Raw genomic sequence first — 13,709 nt, 5'->3', positions numbered from 1 at the left:
TGTTTAAATATTTAGAAAGTGAAAGATGCCTGAGATGAGGAGTATAAATACTTTCCCACCAGCATCTACTGTCTCAGCTTCCCCAGCAGCTCCCTGTCCTCTGCCATCGTTGGTGCCAGTATCTGTCCTTTCCGCTCTGGTGCACAGCACATTGAAGCAACCCTCACTTGGCCCCACTCCCTTAGCCATGGTGCCTTTGCCTCCACCCCCTTGACCCCCCCGACTGCCAAAAGCGTTCAAACTAGTGCTCTTCACCAATTCTCTTTTTCATCCCTTGCTATCTGGCTTCTACTCCGTCACTCCACAAAAAGACCACCGGTGATTCCTCTTGCTGAATCCAGTGGTAGTGCTGTAATTCCTATTCTCCTTAAATGGAAAGAAGCACTAGCATCATCCCAACAGTCCTGGATCCTGAGCTTTTGTCTGTGCCCCACTTTCAAGGAGGACCATCCTCCCACTTCTCTCAGGTTTTCTCAGCTGCCCTGGTTTCCCGTGGTCCCTCCATCCTCTGAGCACAGTCTACATCCACCACATGGGCAATCGGCCACCTAATTACTGTGTCCGTCCTCCCAGTGGAGTGGGAACTTTGGAAGGCAAGGCCCGAGATTGACATTTCTCTGGCATTCCTGCAGGGCCGATTTAAGCTTCAAACAAGTAACCTGCTAAATAACATAAGGGCCTATCATTATAGCACAAATTTAATAAAGGCTTTAGTGAATAAAAGAGGACTCCATTTTGGGCAAAGACACTAACCAACAGGTAAGGTAAGTCTGATGTTGCTCAGAGGTACCAATAATCACCAACTCTACCTTTGTCTTTTCTTGTTTTGTTTTGTTTGTTTGTTTGTTTAAGGAGCATTTAGAAGACTTTGAGATGCTGTCCTTTTGGCTTTCCAATACTTGTCATTTCCTCAATTGCCTGAAGCAGTACAGTGGAGAAGAGGTAGGAATGCTTGCCTGCTCTGTGTTCTGTGCCGACTGCCGGTCTATAACCTCCTCATGAGCCACAGCTCACTACAGGGGTAGGAATTGGGGCACCCAGCTCCAGGGACAGCCTCTGCCCTTGCTGGCTTTCTGGCTGCCTCCTCACCCAAGAGGCCAACCTCCTATCACCAGGTAACAGAAGTGACAAGCAGAAGACTTCTAAAAAGAGGCTTAGACTTTGGGCATGGTACTGAGCCTCAGTATCCTTGAGTTTTAAATCAATGGGGTAGACTAGATGATTTTTAAGTTTCTTTCTGATTGTGAAATTCTGAAGTTTTTAGTATTATGACTCTAAACTACAGCCTTTAGTTCAGCATGCCTGTTTCTTCAGAGCTGTTCTCTATAAAATTCTGGTTGTTCCTTCATAGTCCGTAAATCCTTGGCCATTTTGAAGGGACTGACATCATAAAGGAGTTTTCCACCTCCAAGTATTCACAGAGCAGAATTTCATTGATGAAATAATAACAAAATGGCTTTCAGGATTTTTACTGCTCTCCAAAATAGTTGCACCATTTTATAAAGTGTCTCACTCAGTAGTGTATGAAGTTTCCAGTGTCTCAGACCTTCACCAACACTTAGTATTGACAGACAATATTTACCAAGCTCATGGGCATAAAACAATACCTTGTTGACTTCAGTTGAAATTACTTGATGCCAGTGAGATCAAGCATCATTTCATATGCTTATTGGTCATTTGGGTTTCCGTTTAAACTACCTATTTACATCTATTCTTTAATTTTTTAGGGGTGATTTTTTCTTATTTACTTATAGAAAATCTTATATATTATGGATAGATTGTGGTGTATCTTCTAATTTTATTTATGGAGTTCTTTTTCATACACAGTTTTTGAATTTTTATGAACTTAAATCTATCCTTATGTTATATGTTTCAAGAAATTCTCCCCTTCCGTGAGATCATGAAGATATTCTCTTACTTTCTTCTAAACTCTTACAATTCAAATTTAGAATTTACAATTATGCTTTTACCTATCCAAAATTGGTGTGATTAGCTATTCTACATTGACTTGTGAGGTCATGAACTCATATCTTCTTTCACATGGATAGCCAATTGTCCCAATGAAGAGAAAGTAAAACAAAATATAAAAGTATTCCTACTGGAACTATAGAACAAAAGGAGAAATAAGTAAAGACAATCCAAGCTCTGACTAAAAGGAATGCCAAAGTGTATAGGGGAGGGGAGGTGGGAAGGAGAGGGGAGACACAGGTCGTCCATTTAAGAAAAACTTGCATCTATGAGGCATTAATGGAAGAGGATATTATATTATACAACAGCATTTACTTTTTAGTCCTGTTTTTGCCCCCTTCAGCCATGTACACAATGTTCTTTCCCCTGTCTATTTTTTCAATTACTATATTTTTATTTCTAAAATTTTAATGGTTCTTTTTCACCTCTGTCTTTTATCATAGTGTCCTATTCTTGTCTTAATGTTTTCCTTTTCTCTCTTGGGACATGTTTAACATATTGTATTCATCTGCCTGGGCTGCTATATACAAAATACCATAGACCAGATGATTTAAACAAAGAAAGTCATTTTCTCACAGTTCAGGAGACTTAAGTCCAGACCAAGGTGCCAGCAGGGTTGGTATCTGGTGAGACCTTTCTCTCTGGCTTGCAGACAGCCACCTTCTTGCTGTGTCCTCACATGGCCTTTCCTCTGCATGGGGGCAGAAAGAGATTGAGCTCGTTAGTGTCTCTTATTATAACACTAATCCTACCCTTATGACCTCATTTGACCTTAATTCCTTCCTTAGAGACCCCATCTCTAAATAACCACATAGGAGGTAAGGGCTTTAACTTATGAATTGGGTACCACGGGGAGGCATGAACAGTCAGTCCATAGCACACATTTTATAATATTTCAGAGTAGTCTATAATCTGCAATTATAAAGTCACGAATCTCATTTATCTACTGCCCTCTTATAGCAGTTTGTATCTTGGGTGCTTTGCAGTTTTTTTCTGCAAGCTTCCATGGGAGTGGTTTTATACTGTGGCTTACAGGCCTGGGGGCACGTATTTGTAGGAGGAGCAGGCAGTACAGTGACACTTAGTTAATTATAGAACATAAGTGCTACTCCAAACATCAAGAATCTTTTTGATACAAATCAGACATTAAATTGTAAAGTGTGGGAGTATAGTAGAAGCGGATTATAACATCATTAATAGAGATAGTATTTTCATTTCCTATGTGTCTATATTATTTTAATATTTATATGCCCCAAATTACTTTCAGGAATTCATGAAGCATAACAGTCCACATCAGAACAAGAACTGCTTGAACAATTTTGACCTGTCAGAATACAGACAGATTCTTAGTGATGTGGCTATACGAATATATCATCAATTCATTATCGTCATGGAAAATAACATTCAACCAATAATAGGTAAGAAAAGAATTGATAACCAAAAATATTTATAGTAACATTGAGGCCTTAAAAAATAAATCAGGTGTATGGTTACAATGTGTGGTTATAAAGAATATAATTTCTAAAACCAAGCAAACTTAGTTGTGTATATGTGTACCTTTTAATTCTTTGTTTGTTTGAAGCAATTCCATATATCAAAGTACATGGTTCATAGTTTTTTCCTGTAAGAGCGATTCATCCTGAGGGGAAAACAGTGGAAGAGCTGCAGCTATTTATATGGCTAATCCTGGGTCTTAGACAGGTGTTTCTGAAATCCTAAAGTCCTACTTCCTTCAGTTTTCTGAAATGTAAATACTTTAAATGGTCGCAGACCATGAGCTACCATGCTAACCTGCTTCCATTCCTGCGATTCTGAAAGAAGAGGTCTGCAAGCCTAGCCAGGGGCTGCTGCCCTGTTGAAAACAGCGTCTGTCCCATCCACCCTGCAGCCTGTGCTCCCCAGGCCTTGAATCTATCGCTTTGTCACAGCTACATCCACTACTGACTGTTGTAGAAAATGTCGCACCTCCTGAAACAGGCACATAGAGCAGTGAGAACGTCCTCTGGGTGTCCCCCCTGCAGTGCCCGGCATGCTGGAGTACGAGAGTCTGCAGGGCATTTCCGGCCTGAAGCCCACGGGCTTCCGCAAGCGGTCGTCCAGCATCGACGACACGGACGCCTACACGATGACCTCCGTCCTGCAGCAGCTGAGCTACTTCTACAGCACCATGTGCCAGAACGGCCTGGACCCCGAGCTCGTGAGGCAGGCGGTGAAGCAGCTCTTCTTCCTCATCGGGGCCGTCACGCTCAACAGCCTCTTCCTGCGCAAGGACATGTGCTCCTGCCGGAAAGGGATGCAGATCAGGTAAAACCCAGACTCCACCCCTTCCTCCAGGAGGCTGGCGGGGAGTCATGCTCATCAAGCCTGACACACACTCCGGTCCTCCTTGCCCAAGGGCTGTAATGCCAGGGGTAGGGGGCGCGGGGCAAGGTGACTCTTAGAAGCTTAGAGTGTCTGCCATCCACTGCCCAGACCGCCTCCCATCACTCCACACTGTGCTAATTTGAGCTGTGGCAGAGTGGCATTAACTGGGAACTAGTAACCCTGTATTTTAAAAGCCTGCCTCTGTGGTTATCATACACGCACCCAGGGTTTACTGACCACCTCTGTGAGCAGCACTGCCTGGTGCAGGACAGAGGAAAGCAAGGACAGGGCTCTGTGCCAGACATAGGCCTCATAGGTGTTTAGCAAGTGTTTATTGAATGGATGAATGAATGGGCAGAGGAATGACTTTACAGACTGCTATAGGAGACTTAGATGTGGGGTCTGGGTGGAAGGGTAAGATGCAGACAGCATGCCTGGAGGAGAGAATCATGGACCCTAGGATGGCAGCTGCAGTGTAAGCACTTGGCCGTCATCTTGTCTTTATCTTAAGAGAAAAAAAAAATATATATATATATATATATATTTATTTCAGAGACAGAAAGGGAGAGGGAGAGAGAGAAACATCAATGATGCACACCCCCTACTGGGGATCGAGCCTGCAACCCGGGCATGTGCCCTGAGTGGGAATCAAACCATGACCTGGTTCATAAGTCGGTCAATGCTCAACCACTGAACCACACAAGCCAAGCTGTGGTTTGATTTTCTGAACACTCCATGTGCAGAAGAATATATATTCTGTGGTTGTTGAGTGGGATGTTCTATAAATGGCAATTGCTGATGGTGTTTTTCACTTCTATACAGGGTGGGGAAAAGTAGGTTTATAGTTGTGAGTACACAAAACATAAAACAGTTTATTCCCCCTACATCTCATTTGTTTTTTTTGTTGTTGTTGTTGTTGTTTTTATTTTTTTTTTATTGATTTTTTACAGAGAGGAAGGGAGAGGGATAGAGAGTTAGAAACATCGATCAGCTGCCTCCTGCACATCTCCTACTGGGGATGTGCTCACAACCCAGGTACATGCCCTTGACCGGAATCGAACCTGGGACCTTTCAGTCCGCAGGCCGACGCTCTATCCACTGAGCCAAACCGGTTTCGGCCCTACATCTCATTTGGATATCATTTTCCTTCTGCCTGAGGAAATTCTTTTAGTAGGGCTTTTAGAGCAAGTTCACTGGCAATTAATTCTCTTAGTTTTCTTTAACCTGAACATGTCTTCATTTCACCTTCATTCCTGAAATATATTTTTTGCAGGCTTTAGCATTCTGGGTTGACAGTACTTTTTCCCCAACACTTTAAAAATGTTTTACTTTATTCTGGCTTTCATGATTTCTGATTAGAAATGCACAATCATTTGAATTATTGTTTCCATACAAGTAATGCATAGTGTTTCTCTGGTTGCATTCAGTTTTTTTCTTTGTCTTTAGTTTTCCACAGTTTGATTATGATGTGTCTGGGTGTGATTTTCTTTAGGTTTACCCTTTTTGGGGGTTCCCTGAGCTTCTTGAATCTGTAAGTTTGTACGTGTCACCAAATTTGGGGCATTTTCAGCCAGTATTTCTTCAGATACTTTGCACCATAATTTCTTCTTTCCTTCTGGAACTTTGGTGACATAAATGTTAGATCTTTCATTATTGTCCTCTGAGTCCCTAAAGTTTGGTTCATTTCTTTCAGGGTTTTTTTTTCCTTTCTCTGTGCTCTTCAGTTTGGATAATCTCTATTGATGCCTTAAAGTTCACTGGCTGTTTCCTCCACCATCTCTATTCTGCTATTGATCCTATTCAGTGAGTTCTTTTATTTGTTATTGTATTTTTCATGTCTAAAATTTTCATTTTTTAAATATCTTCTATTTCTTTTCTGAGACTTTCTATCTTTTCATTTATTTCAGGATAGTTTGTCTTTACTTTTGGAGCATTTTTATTTTAGCTTCTTTAAAGTCTTTGTCGGGTAATTCCAACATCTGTGTCGTCTCAGAGTTGACATCTGTCGATTATCTTATTTAAATGTGAGTTGAGCTTTTCCTGGCTCTTTATATGCCAAGAACAGATACTTCTCAACTTATGGGGGTTACATCCTGATAAACCCATTACAAGTTGAAAATGTTGTAAGCTGGAAATGCATTTAAAACATTTACCAGTAACCTACAGAATATCATAGCTTACCCTAGACCCGTGGTCAGCAAACTGCGGCTCTCGAGCCACATGCAGCTCTTTGGCCCCTTGAGTGTGGCTCTTCCTAAGCCGTAGGAGTACCCTAATTAAGTTAATAACAATGTACCTACCTATATAGTTTAAGTTTAAAAAATTTGGCTCTCAAAAGAAATTTCAGTCGTCGTACTGTTGATATTTGGCTCTGTTGATTAATGAGTTTGCCGACCACTGCCCTAGACTACCTTAAACGTGCTCAAAACACCTACAAGAGCCTAAATTTGGGCAAAATCATCTAATACAGAACCTATTTTATACTAATTTGACTATCTCATATAATTTATTATAAATATCACTTCACATCATCGTAAAATTGAAAAATTGTAAGTCAAACCATCATAAGTCAGAGACCATCTGGTAATTCTGAATTGTTTCCTGGACACTTCTAATATTATACTCTGAGACTCTGGGTCTTTAAGTCCTTTGGAGAATGTGGATATTTTTATCAGACAGTCATCCCATTTGGGTTCAAGCTGCAAGTTCTGAGTATCCCCTTGGGACTGTGGTTCCCATGTCAGCTCATTTTTCAAAGTCTTTGTAATGCTCTTTGGTTCTGTCTCATGTATAACACACAGTGGCCAGACTGAAACTTGCCTCTTGCTCTATCCCATAGTTTAGTCCTCACATCTGTATGTGCTATTGAGGGTCAGATCCATGCGTGGGCTCAGGGGTGCGCCCAGGAGTTCATAAACAACTTTAAGGGGTCATTTTCCCAAGCTTCTTCCTCTTTATAACCCCCTGGTACTTTCCAGCTCCCTGCAGATCCCCTGTTTGCCGCCGCCGCCGCCCCCACCCCCCGCAACTGAAAATGGGGGCTTTATTTTATTTATTTATTTATTTATTTATTTATCCTCACTGAGGATATTTTTCCATTGATTTTTAGAGACAGTGGAAGGGAGAGGGAGAGACACAGAGAGAAACATCGATGTTAGAGAGATACATCAATTGGTTGCCTCCCGCATGCACCCTGACCAGGGCCAGGGATCGAGCCTGCAACTGAGGCATGAATCAACCTTGACTTGAATCAAACCTGGGACCCTTCAGTCTGCAAGCCAACGCTCTAGCAACTGAGCCAAACCGGCGAGGGCCGGAGACTTGACTTAACTCGCTGTGTGGCACAATTCCCAGAAATGTCCCCATCTGGGTCCAGGTGGAGGGAGGATAGAGCAGTGGGAGTTCTTGGGCCACAGCTTCTCCAGTTGTAGGAACTTCCCTCCTCTCAGAGTTTCAGGTTTCTATTGGACCCTTTGCCACCATTGCCATCACCAGCTGATTGTTTGGGGCTTGACTATGGAGAATGGAGAAAATGAAAGAAAATGGAGAAGAAAAGAAAAACAGGAGATTTCCACCCTCTCTCTGAGCATTAGGACACCCCTCTCAGCTCCTAGAGCCAGAACTGGATTATTCCTCCTGGAGCTTGTTGTTGGCCTCAGTGTTCACTACTAAGTTTCAGGCTGCTTTGAGTTCAGTCACGCCAACGAATAGCAGGAGGAAAAAACTGGCAAACTCACTATCAAGTGGAGATACTTCAAAGTCTGGTTTTCTTCCCCGATCCACCGGCTACTGTTCACTTTTCAGAGTCCCCAGACAGCTGCTCCAGGCATTCCATCCAGGCTTTACAGTTGCGTTTGGTGGGAGAGGCATAGTGGGGGGTGCTTTCTCCATCGCAGCAGGAGCCAGAACTCCACCGCAGACTTTTGAGCAGGAGAATTAACATGCTCAAAATTCAGATTTAGAAAGTGCTGTGGCAGGATTAAGATGGGTAAGAAGGAGTGAAATGGGAGGCTCATTAGGTATCTATTGTAATAAGAACTCAAACTAGCAGGACAAAATTGACAATGAAAAAAATGAGGGGATGAACCAGTGCAAGAGGTGTTACTTCACTCATTGCATTCCTGTGGAATACACTAATTCAGCGTTAGCGCCTCAGTGTTATAACCAAAGAGAAGAATCCCCCTCCCCTGATCACCTAGTTCAACACTTCATTTCTTGAAACAGCTTCATTGATAGGTAATTTATCTGCCATGAAGTTCACCCATTAAAAGTGTATAATTCAGTCATTTTGGGTATATTTACAGAGTTGCACAACCGTCACCATAATGTAATTTTAGAACATTTTCATCACTCCAGAAAGAAACCTTATACTCATTAGCAGCCACTCTTATCACTACCCACACCCCACCTCTCCTTCAGCCTACACAACCATGAATATATTTTCTTTCTCTATAGATTTTCCTATTTTGGACATATTTATAAATGGAATCATAAAATATATTGTCTTTTGTGACTGGCTTTTTTCACTTAGCATAATGTTTTCACAGTTCATCCATATGGTAGCATGTACTAGTTCTTCATTCCTCTTCATTGCTGAATAACATCCCATTTATGGATATAGCACAGTTTGTTTATTCATTAGTTGGTAGGCATTTGTGTTGTTTTCATTTTTTGGCTAAATTAAAAACTATGGCCTGGCTAGTGTGGCTCAGTGGTTGAGCATTGACCTATGAACCAGGAGGTCATGGTTCCATTCTAGGTCAAGGCACATGCCCGGGTTGCAGACTCCATCCCCAGTTGGGGGCGTGCAGGAGATAGCCAATCAACGATTCTCTATCATCATTGATGTTTCTATCTCCCTCTCCCTTCCTTTCTTAAATCAATAAAAAAAAAATTTTTAATTAAATACTATGAACACTTATGGACAATTTTTGTGTGTGGACGTTTTCAGTCTTCTCGAGTGCATATCTAGAAGTTGAATTGCTGGGTCATGCGGTTCTTTTATGTTAAACATTTTGAGGAACTGCCACACTATTTTCCTTAGCAGCTATCCCATTTTACATTCCCACTAGCGATGCATGAGTGTTCTCAACATTCATTTACCCAGAGAGTTGAGTAACTTTCCAAGCTCACACAGTGGGCTGGTGAGAAAAAAACCCATGCTTCTTAACCTATGATAATTAGTGATAGAAAGGAGAATTAAAAACCTCAGTGGACTGAAAGAAAAGCCTTCTGCCAATTGAAAGTGTTCTGCCAATTTAGGAAAAGAAATGAAATAGTTTTTATACCAATGTAAATCTTCTCTACAAATGCCACTATTTTTTCCCCTTTGATGATTTGCAAGTCTATTATTGACTATTTTAATAGATTACTTTATAAATTATTGTAGTCACTATACTTTGCTCAGATTTTCCCCCAAAGTTTATAGCTGTTATAGTCCCTCACCCTATACTATTATGATCCTTAGAACCAGGAATCATGGTCCTACACCCTTATATTATAAATGAAGAAACTGCTGGACTGTGGTCCTGGTCCCCTCAGTGTACTCTGGTACCCTCTCAGGACACACTAGGGCAGGGGTGGGCAACCTTCTTGTGAGTGCATGCCAAAACCAGCAGAATCTCTGACTCAAAATTCTTTTGCATGCCAACCCTAATTTTTTGAGAACATGTTATGCCTACTTGATATCTCTTAAGGTGTACGTATGTGAAGAATCTTGAAGAAATAATAAAATTCATTCGAGCGACAAAAATACATATGGTGATGAAAAATACATTTATTTTTTAATGTATACATGTTATGTAAAATTATTTATTTATCTAAAATGCACCTACACTGAATTTATCTGAAAAATAAAAAAGTCGATATTAAGAAAAAAAATTGTAAATGGAAGATTATAAGAGAGAGTTTCGCGTGCCAGCAAAAGTTACTGGCGTGCCATGTTTGGCACACGTGCCAGGGGTTGCCCACCCCTGCACTAGGGGATTCAGCACCCTCCCCTAACATGTCCTATATGGATTGTCTACCATTCTCTGCTCATTTGGCTTTTACTCCAGGTGCAACATCAGCTACTTAGAAGAATGGCTTAAAGATAAGAATTTGCAGAACAGCTTGGCCAAGGAAACTTTGGAACCTCTCTCTCAGGCAGCCTGGTTGCTTCAGGTAAAGAAGATCACAGATAGCGATGCCAAGGAGATCTTCGAACGCTGTACCTCACTGTCTGCTGTGCAGGTAACCAGGCTTGCTGAGTGTCTCCCTATCATTGGTGTCAGCTTTCCTGGCCTAGCCAATCGTGGGGTGCACCTGAGTCTCTGTGTACTTTTTGGTAGCATAGTATCTCCATAGCCCACCCTCTTATCTCATAAACATTTATTAAATACTAAGACCAGGCCTTAAAACAACAAAAGTGCATATGACATATTGCCTACGCACTAAACTTACAGATGTGGATGGGGGTGGGAGGCTGGAAGAGGAGAGTTGTCTGTCATCTAATTGTGTGATTTGTCTTTGCTCCCTTCCATGCACTTCTCACTTTGTTTTCTTTCCTTGGAAAGAAACAACACATGGTTCCTAGAGCCAATTATAGTATAAAGGAGCTACCTGTGGTTCCTAGCTATCCCCAAACCACCAGAACCATTATATCACAGGCAGAGCTGTCTTTTTTCATGGTCTAGCATGTCTTCTGTGTGGTTTGCAGATCATAAAGATCCTTAATTTATACACGCCTATAGATGACTTCGAGAAAAGAGTGACTCCATCCTTCGTTCGCAAAGTACAGGTGAGATCCTTAAAAATGTGACTTTCAATTTTCAGTAGAAGACAATTATATTTAACTAGAGGCCTGGTGCACAAATTCGTGTACCAGTGGGGTCCCTTGGCCTGGCCTGTGGGATCGGGCCAAAACCAGCTCTCCGACATCCCCTGAAGGGTCCCGGATTGTGAGAGGGCGCAGGCCAGGTCAAGGGACCCCACCAGTGCACAATCGGGGCCGGGGAGGGACACGGGAGGTTGGCCAGCTGGGGAGGGACCGCAGGAGGGCTCCAGAGCATGTCTGGCCCGTCTTGCTCAGTCCCGATCAGCCAGACCCCAGCAGCAAGCTAACGTACCAGTCGGAGAATCTGCCCCTTGGTGGTCAGTGCATGTCATAGCAACTGGTCGACTGGTCGACTGTCTGCCCCCTAGTGGTCAGTGCACGTCATAGCAAGCATTTGAGCGACTTTAGCATATCATTAGCATATTACGCTTTGGTTGGTTGAACGGACAACTGGATGACCGGACACTTAGCATATTAGGCTTTTATTATATAGGATTAACATTACAGAAATCCAGGATTGAAGCACATTCACCAAATAAGCAGATAAAGAAGCAGGGATTTTCCCTGTCAGATTCCCAGTTTTCAGAGCCCATGTTCCTCAGGGAAGGGAACGAACACACCAGAGGTGACTGACATTCTTAGTTCCTTGAGCAGGTCCTGTTTCTTATCAGCCTTTGAGTGCCATGCAGGTGAGCAGAGGCTGAATGGAAGCAGAGACCTGTGTACCTGTCTTCCTTGTTTTAATCCCAAAAGTTTCTTCCCCAGTGAACTAGGGCAGCAGTTCTCAGAGTTTGGTTCAAGGATACCTGGGGATCCTCCAGACCCTTCTGGGAGGTCTGCAAAGTCTCCCTTTTTCCAATTCCATATCTGTACGAGGCCAACTTTTTTTCTTATACTTCAACCAAAAAAATGAATCATGATAGGTTGAATACAGAAGCAGATCTGAGATTCATTCTACCTATTAAGTTAGACATTTAAAAGATTTACAAAAACATAAGATAATACCACTTCTCACTAATCTTTTTTGTTTTAAAAATATAGTTCTTTTTCAATAAGAATATATGAACATGTGTTGAGTTTGCTCTTGTTATTTTTTTAAATTTTATTTATTTATTTATTTTGCTCTTGTTATTTTAGTGAATGAACACATTTTAAGTTATTGCTTTATTTACTAATATGGTAAATATCAGTAGTTAGACCCATATACACGAAGGCTCTTGGAATCCTCAATAATTTTTAAGAGTATAAAAGAGGTCCTGAGACAAAAAATTTTGCAAACTCTTGAATAAAAAGAAAGTACTGAGTGCAATCAAAATTTAATACTTGAGATCTGTTCATGTTTGAGCTTGGAATTCTGCCATGAGAATAGCGAAGAAGAGAGAACAGATCGATTTAGTGGGAAGTTAACTTCTGGAGTGAAACAGACGAGGACGCGTTTGCGAGAGCTGATCTGGAAGCCCGGCCAGACCATTTCACCTGGGAGCCGTGCTGTTAAAAGGCTCTTTTGTGTGTCACCTCATGTGCTTTTGGAAGGAGTGTCTCCCTAGAGATGGAGCTGTGTTTTCCTTACTCCTGGCTTTCAGATAGCAATGAAGCAGAGCGCACACGTTTCCTTACTCGCTTCCCTCCCATTCTCCTTTCAGGCTCTCCTGAACAGCCGAGAGGACTCCTCGCAGCTGATGTTGGATGCCAGCTATCTCTTCCAAGTCGTCTTTCCTTTTACGCCCTCTCCCCACGCTCTGGAAATGATCGAGATCCCCAGCAGTTTCAAGCTAGGCTTTCTCAATAGATTGTAGCAGGGGAGAGAGCAAACACACTTTTCCCTCAACAGCTAAACGAAGGTCAAACATGAGGGATGTGGCATATTACTGGGAACTGGAAACGCTAGAATGTGATTTAAGGAAGAAAATGAGAACTCTCCCAAAAGGGCCACATCTCTCACTCACAGTGACACTGTTGCCACTGTCATTTTACAAAAATTAACACACACCAGCTGTGGCCTTGTCTAGCTCTGCAAGCCCAGCTGGCTTTTGCTAGAATTCCTGGAAGCTCCCATTTTCTCCCAGGTGTCTCTTGGTCTCAATCAATCTTGTGACAGGGCTCCACCCACAGGGGCATAAGATCGGGGACACGTTCCTGTGAAGCCTGGGTACATTTATGAAGCCACAGTGGGGTCCAGGGCTGAGTCTTCCAAAAGTCCCCTCACCCCATGCCTGTTTTCGGGGGAGGCGGGGAGTCGGGGTGAGGTTCCACTGACTCTTTCTAAAAATTCTCCTGCATAAAAAAGTATTTATTATTTCAGGCCCTTCTAATTTTTAAGAGAATATTCCATCTGAATGAATTATATGAAGTATTTTATGTATTTATCTAATTAAAACCAACATATTATTAAAGCTTAATTGCCACACCAGTTTTCATCTCCTCCTCTCAAAGAACATTTCTTAAATTTCATCTGCCAACACATTTGCCATCATTTTTTATTGTTTAGTATCTTTCACGTATATTTTTGTGTGAATATATTTTTAAATATATTTTTTATTGATTTCAGAGAGGAAGGAGGAGG

General features: G+C 41.9%; 1 protein-coding gene across 1 annotated transcript in view; it reads left to right on the top strand.

The window, feature by feature from the left end:
• MYO5C (myosin VC) overlaps nucleotides 1-13,709 on the top strand; it is an 86,701-nt gene extending 72,992 nt beyond the window's left edge. Inside the window, exons 35-40 of the mRNA XM_036301776.1 lie at nucleotides 853-942; nucleotides 3,236-3,386; nucleotides 3,990-4,272; nucleotides 10,389-10,563; nucleotides 11,030-11,110; nucleotides 12,790-13,709. Coding sequence (XP_036157669.1) covers nucleotides 853-942; nucleotides 3,236-3,386; nucleotides 3,990-4,272; nucleotides 10,389-10,563; nucleotides 11,030-11,110; nucleotides 12,790-12,942 — 933 coding nt within the window. The 3' untranslated portion in view covers nucleotides 12,943-13,709. The remainder of the gene's footprint in view (nucleotides 1-852; nucleotides 943-3,235; nucleotides 3,387-3,989; nucleotides 4,273-10,388; nucleotides 10,564-11,029; nucleotides 11,111-12,789) is intronic.

The sequence above is a fragment of the Myotis myotis genome, unplaced genomic scaffold (assembly GCF_014108235.1).
Source record: "Myotis myotis isolate mMyoMyo1 unplaced genomic scaffold, mMyoMyo1.p scaffold_m19_p_1, whole genome shotgun sequence".
In the NCBI taxonomy this organism is placed as follows: Eukaryota; Metazoa; Chordata; class Mammalia; order Chiroptera; family Vespertilionidae; genus Myotis; species Myotis myotis.
This window is presented reverse-complemented; position numbering and strand designations above follow the sequence as displayed.